This window comes from Chiloscyllium plagiosum, chromosome 35 (genome assembly GCF_004010195.1).
Source record: "Chiloscyllium plagiosum isolate BGI_BamShark_2017 chromosome 35, ASM401019v2, whole genome shotgun sequence".
Lineage (NCBI taxonomy): Eukaryota > Metazoa > Chordata > Chondrichthyes > Orectolobiformes > Hemiscylliidae > Chiloscyllium > Chiloscyllium plagiosum.
In genome coordinates this window covers 32,781,796-32,797,925 of record NC_057744.1, presented here as the reverse complement: position 1 = coordinate 32,797,925, position 16,130 = coordinate 32,781,796, and the positions used below count along the sequence as shown (strand labels likewise).

General features: G+C 43.0%; 1 protein-coding gene across 4 annotated transcripts in view; it reads left to right on the top strand.

The window, feature by feature from the left end:
• The first annotated feature begins 3,927 nt into the window (after positions 1 to 3,927).
• Positions 3,928 to 16,130, top strand: part of srpra (SRP receptor subunit alpha) — a 67,864-nt gene continuing 55,661 nt past the window's right edge. For 3 of the 4 annotated variants that reach the window (XM_043676898.1, XM_043676896.1, XM_043676895.1), the window contains exon 1: positions 3,928 to 4,121. In XM_043676898.1, the coding sequence (XP_043532833.1) occupies positions 4,005 to 4,121 (117 nt within the window). In that variant the 5' untranslated portion in view covers positions 3,928 to 4,004. Of the gene's footprint in view, positions 4,122 to 4,525; positions 4,622 to 16,130 lie in introns of those variants that run through there. The other variant, XM_043676897.1, reaches the window with a different exon arrangement.

Sequence of the window (16,130 nt, the reverse complement as noted above, 5' to 3'; positions counted from 1 at the left end):
GTCTCGGGGGCCAAGGTAAACCGAGGCAAGAGCGAGGCCATGCTCTTCAGGAACTGGGCCGACCAATCCTCTATCCCCTTCACCGTCAGGACTGACCACCTGAAGGTGCTGGGTATTTGGTTCGGGGGGGGTTGGGGCGTGTGCCAAGACCTGGGAGGAGCGGATCAGGAAGATGAGACAGAAACTAGGCAGATGGGAGCAAGGGTCGCTCTCCATCGCCGGGAAAAACCTGGTCATCAGGTGTGAGGTACTCTCCGTATTGTTATATGTGGCACAGGTCTGGCCTATCCCCAGAACCTGTGCTGCCGCAGTCACCCGGGCCATCTTCCACTTCATGTGGAGATCAAAGATGGACCGGGTCCAAAGAGACACAATGTACAAAGACCGGTGCAATGGGGGAAAAAACACGCCCAATGCCACCCTCACCCTGATGGCCACCTTTATGTGTGGCTGCATCAAGCTTTGTGTGGATCCCCGGTACGCAAACACCAAGTGTCACTACGTACTGAGGTTCTACCTGTCTCTGGTGTTGCGAAGGATGGGCCTGGCCTCGCTGCCGTGGAATGCTCCGAGTAGTTGGACCGCTCCGTACCACTTGTCCTTCGTGAGAAATTTATGAAGAAAAACATCTTTGACCACAAGTCCATCAGGAAGTGGTTAGCACGTAGTGTCCTTGAGACCCTTCGGGAAAAGGAGAGGGCGGATCCTGTCGAGCAGTTCCCTGAGCAGACTGTCAAAGTCATTTGGCAGAATGCCTCATCGCCAGAACTTTCCAACAAGCATCAAGACATGGTTTGGCTGGTGGTGAGAAGGGCTCTGCCTGTGAGATCCTTTATGCACGCCCGGACTCTCTGCCGCAACGCACACTGCCCTCGAAGCGGCTGCGGGGGGGTACAAGACTGTCATACACCTCCTTCTGGAATGTGCCTATGCAGAGGAAGTCTGGAGAGGAATGCAATGGTGTTTGTTGAGGTTCGTCCCGAGCAGTGCTGTGACACGGGACTCTGTGCTCTACGGTCTGTTTCCCGGGACGCACACCGAGACGAACATCAACTGCGCCTGGAGGATCATCAACTCGGTGAAGGACGCCCACTGGGTGGTCCGAAACCTATTGATCTTCCAGCTGAAGGAGTTGACCCCGACTGAGTGTTGCAGACTGGCACATTCCAAGGTCCAGGACTACGTGTTGAGGGACAAGCTGAAGCTTGGGGCAGCTGCCGCCAAGGCGCGATGGGGAAAGACCACCGTGTAACATCTGCCTGCCTAAGAAGAACAGGGGGCCCACGCAGTCATTTGAGCTCTGCTGGCCCTCAGCTCAAAATGTAATCGTACCAACCTGTAAATAGGAATGATTACTCTGTTTTGATATGGCATGTCCAGTTGTATAGATCAAAGTATTTATGAATAAAGCATATTTTTGAAATAAAAAAAAATTTGTCAAGTCATGCAGAATTGTGGAACTGCTTCCTAGTCAACATGCAATGTGGCCTTAACACCTTTGATACTCCTAAACCTTCCTGAAAATCATCCAAGTATTTAATTAGAACTTAATTCAGGAAGCTATTTTCTATTTGAAAAATGCTGAGCTAATCTAGATGAATCTTTCTCAACTAATTTTGTCACATCAAGCTTGGGCCCGAGACTTCACTACAATTAGTGGTAACTGAACCAGCTGCTCATAAGAGACCACAACTGAAGTTGTACCTTTAATCTGCAAAGGTATAGGTGCTCAATCTAGCTGAGCTCTTGTGCAAATTTAAGTGTTGGAGATGAGAGCCAATTTTATTAAAGACTGGTTCTATTTTCTTCTTTTTTTTATTTATTTCTTTTTTTCTTTTCTTTTTTTTACCTGAGTGGCCAGTGACAAGCACTGCCCTTCACATCAAAGGGCAGTGCTGTGTGATCAAAACAGTGAAGGAGAGGGTATGGATTAAAAAGACTGGTTCTACTATCTATTTCCTTTTTTTTCTTTTTTTTTAGTGCGGTAGTGCTTATTTTTTTCCCAAGCCCCCATGGTGTGTGTGTGTGTGCAGGTGTGAGACACAGTGAAAGACACAAAGTGCACGAATCTTTATTCAAATTCCACCATCAGGAAGATAGGAAAATACCCGGGTGGCCAGTGACAAACACTGCCCTTCACATCAAAGGGCAGTGCTGTGTGATCAAAACAGTGAAGGGGAGGGTAGGGACTAGATCAAAATAGAGTTGGAGGGAGAAATGATGCACTCCACTCCCTGCGGCGCCCACCTCTCCCTGAACAACTCCAGGGTGTTGGTGGACACCGCGTGCTCCTTCTCCAAGGACACCCGGGCTCTAACGTAACCGCGGAAGAGGGGCAGGCAGTCGGCCCTAACGACCCCCTCCACGGCCTGCTGCCTGGACCTGTTGATGGCCAGTTTGGCCAGGCCCAGGAGCAGACCCACGAGGAGGTCTTCAGACCTGCCCTACCTCCTCCGTACTGGGTGCCCAAAGATCAGGAGCGTGGGACTGAAGTGCAACCAAAAGCAGAGGAGGAGGTTTTTCAGGAAATCAAAAAGGGGGTTCTACTATCTATTCCAACATCAACCTCCATTAAAATCAGGTGACTATTTAACCGGATATGTATTTTGATTGGTTCAGATTTGGGTGTTGCTAAGTAATTTAACTGTTCCAAGCCAGGTGTACATGGACTTCTGAGGATTTGCACTCTCATGGATACTCCCCTGAGATCACTGACTCAGTTTAGGTCGAGGGGGACTCTTGCCGTCTCTTACCTGCTGGCCCAGATCCTGAATAAAATTATAATTGTTTGGTTGAGGCTTGGCGTTGTGTGGGGTTTCGCTGTGTATCTAAAGGAGCTCTGCTTAGGATATGTCCTGTGTGAGGCAATGTAATTGCCTTCACTTAAATGGTGTTCCCCAAGCTCAGTTGGGCTAGTGAGGGTGTCCACTTCCATTTGAATACCCTATAATTAATTTGCTCCACTTGCCATTTCTTTTTTAATTGATAAAGTCAGTTGTGCAGTCCAGTTGGGCTTCAGCTAGTAAATGTTTTTTGCATGATTACATCATTAAAAGACATATCTAATGGTTTCTCAGCATTTCACTCAGGGTTAAACTAAAGTGATCTTAACCTGGTCAAAAATCCCAATGCAGATTCCTGCATTCTCAAATTGCCAAGTTAAAAATTATAGCATCTCAGAATTAGGAGGCTTGGCATTGCAATTTTCCTTTACTAAATCTGTCAACTCTTGAAAGGTTTTAGTATCTGGTGCCTCAAATTAGGTTCCTAATAGCCAAAAAAGCTTCCCAAATAAAAGCATGATGCCAGAAATGCTTACCTCATCTTAAAGACAACTGTTGCAAGTGAATTTCATCAGGAGTGTACTTTTTGCTTGTTGCCATGGAAATAGCTCCACAAAAGCCAGTATCCCAGCACCAAGTTATGCTCTATTTATACATCCTCGACTCTGTTCCAGCTTTCTCAGGGTTAACACAACCTCTGGCATGCCTGTTTACATCTGTCAGCCAGGGCTCCCTGATTGCACTGGTTAACAACCCCAATTGGAGAAGTTAAAAATCAAACACCAGGTTGTAGTCCGTCAGGTTTAATTGGAAGCACTAGCTTTCGGAACGCTGCTCCTTCAACAACCTGATGACCATAACCTGGTGTTGTGTGATTTTTAACTTTATCCACCCCAGCCCAACACCGGCATCTCCCAATCAGGGAACTCATTCAATGAGGTCCTACTGGCTGACTTTGTTACAATCACCACGCCACCTTTGGGGTTCTTCTTTTCAAATCGGGGACACGATGAACAAATAGTTTTAAATCACATTGCGGAATTTTTTTCAGCGAAATGCGTGAGCCTCCCGTGCAGGGGAGTGAAGACAAAGATTCACCTCCTTGCAGAGCCTGGTGACCGTCTCCAGGAAGTGACGCGTCCTCCGGGAAGTGACGCGCCGTGGTCCTGACGTGTCCCTCTCCCCCGGATTATTCTGGATGGTTCTGAGGTAGCTCGCGCCATGCTCGACTTCTTCACCATCCTCAGTAAGGGTGGCATCGTGCTCTGGTGCTTCCAGGGCGTCAGCAGCCCCTTCAGCGGCACCGTCAATGCGCTCATTCGGAGCGTCATCCTCCAGGTGAGGGGGCCCTGGGACCAGGGCCGGGGAGTGAGGGAGGGAGGCCGGCCCCGGGGGATGGGGAGCTTGGGACCGGGGACAGAGGGCACTCAGGACCGGATCGCGGTGGTGGGGGGCAGGAGGGGGCGAGAACCCATGGCCGGGGAGGGAGAGGGGGTCGATGGAAACTCCGGCCTCTGGTTGATTGCCCCCTTTCCCGTCGCCGCTAGACCCCTGAACAGGTTGTCAGTAAAGCGTTGGATTAGGGAACGATCTAAAGCAGAGAATAACGGAATTGCTTGCCTCCTCGATAGAGAGTAGTAATTGCCCACCTCACTGGATCAATAGTTGGTCGTGCTGAGTCTTAATCTTTCACTGACACAAGACTCGAAGAAGGACATGTTTATGTAACATGTTTCACAAACTCAGCTTTCCAAAGTATGCTGCATCAAATTGTGTACTCTTGGAAGTGTGGCTGCTGTTGTCATTTGCAGCACCCATTTTACAGAGAGCAATGTTCTGTAAGTAACGGTGTGATCATACTCAGATCATTTGTTTTCATGATGTAGGTCAAATAATTAAATACCAGCCCAGTTAGGATGATGAACTTGCCCGTTTTTATCAGAATATTTTCTGCCCACCTTTGAAAGTTGACAGTTGTCAACTTAGATTTTTGCACTCAAATGTTTGGATTAGGATGCAAACTTTGTAATATGGAGTTGAGTGTTACTGATTGAGCTATCAGCAAAATGAACTTTTCATAGCCCTAGTTTGGTTTAGTATTGCGCAGTTTGATTATTGAATAAATAACTATGAACCAAACATATGTAAAACCAAATTAATAGTATAGGCAGCATGATGCATTGGGAAATGAGGTGATGAATCTAGTTTACTTCAAATGTGTGCAGTTTGCAAAGTTTGTCTTATGTTTAAGCAATACGCTGTCAGAGAGTTCCCAGCTGGGACTAGATATTTTAAATAAATGGATTATGAATTTCTTGAGTTTATGCAATGCATAACTATAATATCAAAATTACTTCTCATGCTTGTTCATATTAACTAAGGACAATCCAGTTTGGGAATGTTGATTTAAAGACATATGCTTTTATCTCCAATTTGTCCCAGTTTTCCTCATTATTGCATCTAAAATCACTTTGTATTTTGAGTGTTGTTATGTTGGGCAATAGAAATTTTGACTGTTTCTTCATTGAGCAGGAGGTGTACAGCCCACATTACTGTATTGAGGTCTGGTGTAGAAATACAGACATAGCTGCATTTGTAATTCAGCATTAAATGCAGTAACCTGATTAGTGTGATAGCTGCAATCATGCCATTGTAGAATTTATCTTCCCATTTGGATATAACTTGTTTTTACATCTCTGTACAATATTTACTGTATTTCATTTTGCGTTTGGGGAGAAGGATGAAAATTTGTTCATCATTCTCTGCAGCATATATCATCAGCATCAAACATAACTAGGAATGATCCATAAGGAGGCATATTGTGATCTGGGGACACCTGCATGATATTTCCCCCTTGCTTTGTGTGTAGTTTCTGATCTCTAGGCATTGTGTGAAGCAAAGAGACTGGTATCAGGCTTTGGAATCACACTGGGGAGTTCAAGCCCTTGCTTGTTAGTCAAATTCAAAAGCTGAATTTAGAATGATTGAAGTACCAAATGAATGACAAGTCCTAATTGCTGTTCTGGGTTGCTTCTACAAATGAAACATAAAATGAGCTATCAAATTGGGATGATTGTGAAATTGTTATGTTGATCTTCAAGAATTGTCAGGTTTTTTTTCTCTTCATTTGAATAGAATAAGAGAATCAAGACTGTGGTGTTTACCTTGCCCCAGTTAGGGTAGAAGTGATATTATGTAGTATTGTCTTCATTGTATTGGAGAAAAATCAAACCAGCTTCAGTGATCTCTGCTGAGAAGTGTAAGCTGAATTGGACTGGCTACGGCTTTCCTTGTTATTGAATGGCTTAGTGATCACCTTGCATTTATAGAAGAGGTTCTTGAGATATCACAAATTTCTTCCCAAGTGCCTCAATTTCTGAGGAGAGTTTTAAGGAATGTGGGAGAAAAGGATCTTAAAGTGAGAAGTTCAAAATGCAGAAAACATCATCTGAACGACTTGACTCATTTCATATTTAAGATTGGAAAATTAATCAGAAAGCCAGTCTGAATTGCTTTGGTGATTTCTTGCCTCTGCAATCAAACAGCTCGTTGGCTGTCATCGCTTTGGTAGATGTTCTTGATTTGTGTTGCCAACTCTATTAACAATTGGCAAAAAAAACCCAAAATAATTGTGCATGCTGGAACTTGGAAACAAAAACAAAAATTACTGGAAAAACTTAGCAGGCCTGGCAAGTTCTGTGGAGAGAAATCAGTTAACGTTTCAGGTCAACTGTACTGAAGAAAGGTCACTGGACCCAAAATGTTAACTCTGATGTCTCTCCACAGATACCTCCAGACCTGCTGAGGTTTTCCAGCAGTTTCTATTTTTATTTGCTATTAATTTGTCCCTTGTCACCAAAATATGACATCAATTTTCAAACAGCATAATTTTGCAGAAGCATAGCGAGTTATTAATTTAATAATTAAATTTTATGTTGTTTATAGTGTTGGTTGAGGGATTAATATTGGCCAGAATATACAATCTTTGCAAACCAAAGAAATTTGTCGCCAGGGAGTGAACCTGTCAAGGCTTCTATTCCTATTTTTGTTCTTGGCTAACACCTATTTGCCATCTGTCAGGAGATGGGTTAAATAAATTGGAATCAAAGATTGACAGAAGAAATGGTAGTTGATCAATGGCCTGCTCTCAAAGAATAGGTGGTTCACAAACAGTTAAGGTATGTTTCCCCCAAAGGGAAGATCAGGCAAACAAATCCAAAGGTCTCTGAATGACAAGATAGATATTGTGATAAAAGGTAATATGTGCTTCGGGCATGTAAGTTAGAAATTACACTTGAGAACCCTCAGGCTGAAGATGTAAGCTTCAGAAGGATGATGAAAAGGCAAATAAGGGCCAAGAGGGAGTATTGAAAGAAACTTGCAGTGAACACGAAAAGGAATCCCAAAGTTTTCTGTGTACACAATTAGTAAAAGGGAAGCAGAAGAAGAAATTGAGCTGATTAGGAGCCAGAAAAGAATTTGCGTATAAATGCAGAGGTCTTGACTGAAATATTAAACAAATATTTATATTTGCATTGGCCCTTCAGGGAGGAAGATGGTACCCAGGCCTTGGTAAAAATGCAGGAAACGCAGACATAAGGAATTTAAAATTTGTAAGGCTGAGGTTTTGGATAGGCTATTGGCACATAAAGTTGGCAAGTTTTACAATGATGCTGAAGCAGGTGAGGGTGGGAATTGAAGAATTACTAGTATTCATTTTTCAGTCTTCCTTAGACTCGGGTGATGTCAGAAGGCTGGAGAATTGCAAACTATCCTGAGGTTCAAACTATGATGCAGAGATAAGCTCAGCAATTAGACTAGTCATCTTTGCTTTCGGAAGCTTAGACAATAATTATGGGCAAAATTAATAGTCACATTGTCAATGTGGATTAACTAAAGAGAGCAAACATGGATTTCATTTGGGAAAATAATATTCAATTAACTTACTGGAGCTTTTAGATGTGGTAACAGAAATGGTCACATTGTACATGGACTTCCAGAAGACGTTTGATTCACTACCACTTGAGAACCTTTTTCAGCAAAGTTAGAATAAAAAAAGGTAGTAACAACATGGATACAAAAGTAGCTAAATGACGAGAAAGAATAATGGATGATTGAGGAAGCAGTGACATAATGGTCATGCCACTGGATTAGTAGTAGAAAAACCCAGAGTAATTTTATGGGATATGGGCTTAAATCCCACCATGGTAGATGGTGAAATTCTAATTTATTAGAAATTAGGAATAGAAACCTTGCAAAATGGCAACTGTGTAGCTGCTGTCAATTGTTGTAAAAACCTATCTAGTTTAGTATTGGCTATGCTTGTTTGGCCCACATGTGACACCAGACCCACAACAATCTGTTTACCTAACTCAGTGTAATTAAGGATCATCAATGAATACTAGCCTAAATAGTAGTGCCAATGAGTTATGAATGAATTTTTAAAAATATGTTGTTCAGGCACCATTCTTGGTGGGTCCCTGGGTCCCGTGTTTTTTCACTCACTTTCAGATGTGGGAGGGTTGATAGCTTTTGCTGATAGTATTTTACTGAGCTAGACATTGCAGTTTAATGCACATTTTTTAATACCTGCTAATTGAAAGAACTTTGCAAGTATTGTAAATGGAGGAATATAGTTTAGGACCTCAATAAGACAAAGATGTATATATTGATGCAGTGAGTACATCAGGTGGCAGATGAGGTCCACAAGACCATAACACAGGAGTGCAAGTAAGGCTATTTGGCCCAGCAAGTCCACTCCACCATTTAATCATGGCTGAGCATTTCAACTCCACTTACCTGCACTCTCCCTGTAGCCCTTAATTTCTTGCGAGATCAAGAATTTATCAATCTCTGCCTTGAAGACGTTTAATGCCCGGCCTCCGCTGCACTCCGTGGCAATGAATTCCACAGGCCCACCACTTTCTGGCTGAAGAAATGTCTTCTTATTTCTGTTCTAAATTTACTCCCCCTAATTGTAAGGCTGTGCCCACAGGTCCTGGTCTTCCCACCTAACGGAAACACCTTCCCACCCTTTCTAAGCCATGCATTATCTTGTACGTTTCTATTAGATATCCCCTTAACCTTCTAAACTCTAATGAGTATAATCCCGTATCCTGAGCTGTTTATCTTATGTTAGGCCTACCATTCCAGGGATCATCCGTGTGAATCTTCGCTCGACATGCTCCGGTGCCAGTATATCCTTTCTGAGGTGTGGAACCCAAAATTGGACACAGTATTCTAAATGGAACCTAACTGGAGCTTTATTAAGTCTCAGAAGCACATTGCTGCTTTTACATTTCAACCCTCTTGAGATAAATGACAAACATTACATTTGCTTTCTTAATCACAGATTGAATCTGCAAGTTTAACCTTTAAAGAATCCTGGACTACCACTACCCTTTATACTTCGGCTTTATGAATTTTTTCACTGTTTAGAAAATAGTCCATGCTTGTAGTCTTTTTTTCCAAGTGCAAGACCTCACATTTGCTCATGTTGAATTTCATCAGCCATTTCCTGGACCACTCTCCTAAATTGTTTAAATCTTTCTGCAGCCTCCCCACTTCCTCAGTACTGCCTGCCTGTCCACCTAACTTGGTATCATTGGCAAACTTGGCCAGAATGCCCTCAATCCCTTCATCCAGATCATTAATTTATAAAGTGAACAGCTGTGGCCCCAACACTGAACCCTGTGGAACACCACTTGTCACCAGCTGCCATTCTGAAAAAAGAATCTTTTATCCTGACTCTCTGCTTTCTGTCAGACAGCCAATCCTCAATCCATGCCAGTAGCTCACTTTGAACACCATGGGCTCTCACCTTACTCAGCAGCCTCTCATGAAACACCTTATCAGAGGCCTTTTGAAAGTGTAGATAGATAACATCCACTGGTTTCCTTGGATTATACTTGTTACCTCTTCAAAGAATTCCACAGGTTTGTCAGGCACGACCTCCCCACACTAAATCTGCTGACTTGTTCTAATCCGACCCTGTACTTCCAAGAATTTAGAAATCTCATCCTTAACAACGGATTCTAGAATTTTACCAACAACCAAGGTTAGGCTAATTTGTCTATAATTTTCCACCTTTTGTCTTCATCCTTCCTTTAATAAGGGGGTTACAACAGCGATTTTCCAATCATCTGGGACTTTCCTGACTTCAGTGACTTTTGAAAGATCACAACCAACGCCTCCACTATTTCCTCAGCCACATCCCTCAGAACTCGAGGATGTAGCCCATTAGGGCCAGGAGGTTGATCAATTTTTAGACCTTTTAACTTTTCTAGCACTTTCTCTTTTGTAATGGCTACCATACTCAACTCTCCTTAATTGTTGGGATATTACTGATGTCTTCCACTGTGAAGACTGATGCAAAGTACTTATTACGTTCTTCAGCTGTTTCATTATCTCCCATCACTAGCCTTCCAGCATCAATTTGGAGTGGCCCAGTGTCTGCTTTTGCCTCTCGTTTTGTTTCTTATGTATTAAAATAAACTTTTACTATCATTTCTAATATTACTGGTTAGCCTACCTTCATATTTGATGCTGTCCTTTCTTATTTCTCTCTTTGTCATCCTCTGTTTGTTTTGTAGTCTTCCCTGTCTTCTGATTTCTCAGTGCTCTTGGCCACTTTATAGGCTCCCTCTTTTTCTTTGATACATTTCCTGTCTTGCTTTGTCAGCCATAACTGTCTAATTCCCCCCCGCCCCTCATAATCTTTATTTTCTTTGGGATGAACTGTGTCCCCAATTACACCCAGAAACTCCTGCCATTGTTGCTCCACTGTCTTCCCCGTTAGGTTCTGACTCTAGTCCGATTTTTGTCAGTTCCTCTATCATGCCCCTGTAGTTACCTTTATTTAACGTAACACCATTACATCTGATATTGTCTTCTCTCTTTCAGACCAAACTCTACCATATTATGATCGCTGCATCCTAAGTGTTCCCTTAGTCAGGAGAAGTAAGAGGTAAACCTTTTGGTAGGAAGAATGTACAGATACAGTAGAAAGTGGGGTCTGTTACTCCAAAGGGAGTGCAGGAACAGAGGGCTCTTTTTCTTGTGTGTATGCATAGTTATAAAGTGTGGCAGTGCCAGTTGAGAGCGGTAAGTACATCATTCTGTATCCCTGGTTTTATTAATGAGGCGGAGAGTAAAAAGTCAGATTTATGTTGAATATCTAGAAGATGCTCGTCCAACTTCAGCAGGAGTATTGCATCCAGTTGTGGGCAGTGCACCTTAAGAAAGATATGATGGAAAGTGTGTGGAAGAGGTTTATGGGAATGGTTCCAGTGATGAGGAATTTCAGTTATGAAGATAGATTGGAGAAGGTGGCAGAATTTGGAGAGATAAAGGCTGAGAGGAGATGTGGTTGAAGTGATCAAAATCATGAGAGGTCTCGATAGAAAAAATGGGGAGAAAATGTTCTTCCTCATGAACTGATTGAGAACGAGATGACATAGATTTAAATCAACTTCCGAAAGATGCATAGGTGATATGAGGGAAAGATTTTTTTTTCGTGCAGCAAGTGATTAGGAACTGCAGTGAACTGCCTGAGAGTGTGATGGAGGTAAGTTCAATTAAGATGTTAAGTTCTTTTACTGAGGTTTCATACACGAGATGCAATTTGCACCCACCAACTTTTGCAAATAGTTAAAGTTTATTAAAGCCTGTACAACTAGTTGACCCCTTTGACCCTCCTCGCAGCCATGCAAAGTCGAGTCAAAGAGGCCCAAAACAAAAAAAATACATCCCCTTTTTACAGGTCAGTTGGTAATGCTTACATGTACTCTGGCCACTCCCTCACCGTCACCTGCCACTGAAGATAAACCCCCAGCTACTCCCTAACAGTCACATGCTAACCCAGGTACAATGGTAGGATGAGATCCTCCTCTGAGATAATGTAAATGCCCTAATCCTGGGTAATCATTATGCAAGCGATTTCCTGACTCCGTGATTCCCCAAGACAATGTAGGTTTGATATGCCCTAGCTTCGGGGGATGGCTGTGAAAGCATTTCTGAATGGAAGCGGTTGAATGATAGTTTAATTTGATAATAGGGGAGTAATAGCAAATGACTGTATTAATGGAGTGGGAATCATCCACATTCCTGTATGAATGTCGTCCCCACCCACTTCCAGGATGTTCAGCTAGTGTAATTTAACCCTTTAATATTACATTAATGTCCAGAGAGATGCTCCCATTTAATCTTTTAACATTACGAAGATGCCTCAAAAGTAAGATAGATGTTTCCATGAAAAAGTACAATGTGCAGGGTTCCAGAGAAAAGGCAGGAAAATGGCATCAGGTAAGATGCTCATTGGAACAATGGCCATAACTTGCTTGGTAACAGTTGTGAATCTGCTACCTCTTTTCTGACATCTGAAAGCATGGTGCTACTTTTCATATATATGTTGTCAACACCCAGCTCTACAAATTCTCCACTTCCCTCAACTCATTTACAGTGTCTAAATTGCTAGGATGGTTGACTGACATTCAACACTGATTATTCCATATAATGAGTAACCAAACTAGTGGCAATTTGGTCCCTATTGCAAACTCAATCCCCTTGTCAGGAAATTGGACAGAATCAGTGACTATCATTTGAGGCTGTACCAGACTATAGTGTCATAAGTGGCTCCAAGATGACACCCAAGCATGTATCAATGCCGTAATTAAGATAACCTATTTCCATGACCCTGTCCAATTCAATTAATCTATTCCTGAAACTCTCATCAGGCTTTTGTTACTGACTGGACTTGTTTATTGGAAAGCACTGCTGCCCAGCTTCCCTTCCACTACTTTTATGTAAGCTTGAGACATCTCTTGCATGAACCCTAACACAAACAAGGTCTCATTTATCAAGCAGCCCTGTGTTCACTGACATACATTGGCTTGCAAACCTTGCATTTAAAGTTCTAATGCTTCTTTCCAAATTATAAAGGCATAAGGAAGAGGAGCATGTATAGATGATACAGCTCCCTGAAGGAGGAGTAAACATGAATGGAGAGAGTTTGCTTTGACTCCTATTTTTCCGCGTGCTCTGCATAAATCCCTTGATGGTCTTGCCCCCATCCCTCTTCTTCCAGCCCCATAATCTTCCAAGATAACACGTTTTAATTTTGACTTTTTGAGCATCCCTGATGTGAGTGCTTCACAATTAGTGAATGTGTATTCAACTTCCAAGACTCCTTTGTGCCAAATTTGTTTTCTAACCTTGTAGAAAATTTTACAGCTTGTTTTTCTTTACAGGTACCTCCGAGATTTTATCTTTTTGCTTTAATGTATTTATTTATCTCCTGTTTTACTTCACACATGGGACATTACAAGCACTTTTACAAATACAAAAACATTCCTGAAAAAAATGTTTGTTTTTGAAGTTCTGTTTCAGCAGCTGCTGCTGTTTAATGGCTTGGTTCCTTTAGTTCTTGACTTATCAGTAAATCATAAAATCCTTACAGTGCAGATCAAGGCCATTCAGCCCATTGGGTCTGCACTGACCCTCTGAAGAGGTTCCCACCCAGACCTGTCATCCGTTTCCTCCTGCTCCCCCCCCGGTCAAATCAAAACGCTCAGAGACACAACATAGTTTTACCTCCTTCATCTTTATTCTCCTCCCTGGAGGGAGAGAGAACGATCACCCTTGTGTGCAGGGAAATGAGTTCTCAGTCTTTTCTAGAAGGGCGGTGTCTTACTGAATTATATAGTCAACTTAGAGGGAAGAGCATCCAGATAAGGCAACATACATATTGATTGGGTAACTGTTACAATCAGCGAGTGCCAGTAGCATGGATGAAGCCATCTCGTGTTACACAATGAATGTATAACATTCACCTTAACTAGCTTCACATAGTGAATACCTCTCACCTTGTTAAACTGACCGTACATACTAAATGCTTCCAATATCATTAAATAGCTCTATAATGAATGCTTTTTCACCGATGTGGCCTCCTTTATATTGGGGAGACAGGCCGTCTACTTGTGGAACGTTTCAGAGAACACCTCTGGGGCACCCGGACCAACCAACCCAACCACCCGTGGCTCAACACTTCAACTCCCCCTCCCACTCCACCAAGGACATGCAGGTCCTTGGACTCCTCCATTGCCAGACCATAGCAACACGACGGCTGGAGGAAGAGGACCTCATCTTCCGCCTATATCGCATTTCCAACGCCCCTCCCCCAAGTCCCTCCTCCCTACCTTTTATCTTAGCCTGCTTGGCACACTTTCCTCATTCCTGAAGAAGGGTTCATGCCCAAAACATCGATTCTCCTGCTCCTTGGATGCTGCCTGACCTGCGTTTTTCCAGCAACACATTTTCAACAATGTACGTTGAAACTTTCCTTTCTCAACCCAAATATTAGTACAACCTTAATTTCAGCGTTTCTGATTTTTTTTGCATCCTCTCACTGGAAGTACTCTTATAAAAAGAGAAAGCCCTTGCAGTGGACCACATGATGCTGCAATCCAGGCCACTTTTCACCCAGAACAAAGACTCTCAGAGCCTCAAATTTTGCTACTAGAGGACTTTAATCCCTTTCTCACTTTACTCCTCACGAGGACTTGAACCCCACTTAAACACAGAGAACACGAACCCCGCTTAAACACAGAGAGCTTGAATCCCAGCACAGTGCAGAGGATTTGAACCTCACTTAAACCCACTGATTAAACTTAAATCTCAATTACACCCACCCCAGGAACTCAAACCCCAGTACTGCGCAGAGGACTCAAACCTCAATTACAACCCCCCCAATGCAGCACAGAGGATTTGAACCTCTGCCTGCCAGTGCACTTGCAAAACTGTGTCTCTCGATTGAACTAATTAAGGTTTGAGCAATCCATAGAATAGAGAGCGATTGAACGAAGGGACCGAGTTCTCAATCTTATTTGGAAGAGCAGTTTCTTAATGAATTATATAGTCATTTTATAGGGAGAGGCATCCATATAAGGCAACATACATATTGATTGGGTGACTGTAACAATCAGAGGGTGTCAGTAGTAAAGATTAAGCCATCCGGTGAAACACATTGAATGGTCTTCACCTTAACTGGCTTCACAAAATGAATACTTCTCACCTTATTAAACTGACCTTACATACTGAATGCTTCCAATATTGTTAAATGGCTCTGCATAATGAATGCTTTTCCACCTTGTTAACTGATTACCCTTGCCTCCAGCACCCCATTGCTAACTGTAAGTTCTTATCTGATCTGATTCATGCTCACATGAACCTCTTTTTCACAAAACTCAGAACTTAACTCTTTCCCTATCTGCTTATACCCTTTACACATTCTCAGACTTATTACCCCTATCTCTGCAACCCACATTTACATGGCCAATTCATCTAGTCTGCACATCCCTGGACACTATTGGGCAAATAAGTCCAGCAAATTCACCTAGCCTGCACATGTTTGGATTGTGGGAGGAGATTGGAGCACCCGATGGAGAGAATGTGGAAACTGCACATGGACTGTTGTCTGAAGTAAGAATCAAACTCTGGTCCCTGGCACTGTGAGGCAGCAGTGTTAACCACTGTGTCACCATGTGAATACACATATCAATTATATTCCTGTTATCAAGATATCTTAAAGAAAACATGGTAACCAGTTTGCACAGAGTAAGGTATTCGAGGAGAAAGTGAGGGCTGGAGATCAGAGCTGAAAATATGTTGCTGGAAAAGCGCAGCAGGTCAGGCAGTATCCAAGGAGCAGGAGATTCGACGTTTCGGGCATGAGCCCTTCTTCAAGGGAACACCCCTCCCCCAAGTCAGTCCTCCCTACCTTTTATCTTAGCCTGCTGGACACACTTTCCTCATTCCTGAAGAAGAGCTCATGCCCGAAATGTCGATTCTCCTGCTCCTTGGATGCTGCCTGACCTGCTGCGCTTTTCCAGCAACACATTTTCAACACAGTAAGGTATCACAAGAAGTAGTCAGCAAAGGGCTAGATAGTCTGTGTAGATATTGTCTATTGAGGGATGAATGCTGACCAGGATAATTCGGCTTGCATAGCATGGTGCAGGTGAAAAATAAGGTGTAAATTAGCATTGAACCAGAATGTGATTAGAAAGCTTGAGCGACATTTTAAGGAGTATCTAAAGGGAACTTTATGGCTAGATGGATGACCTGGAGCTACCAATTTCTTTGCAGAGGGAATTTACCTCTTCTTGATTATTATGACACCTTGGTGGTGGGGTCCAAACGGACCCCACCACCAAGGATATATTTCCCTCCCCTCCCCTATCAGCATTCCGTAAAGACCACTCCCTCCGTGACTCCCTCGTCAGATCCACACCCCCCATCAACCCAACCTCCACTCCTGGCACCTTCCCCTGCAACCGCAGGAGGTGCAAG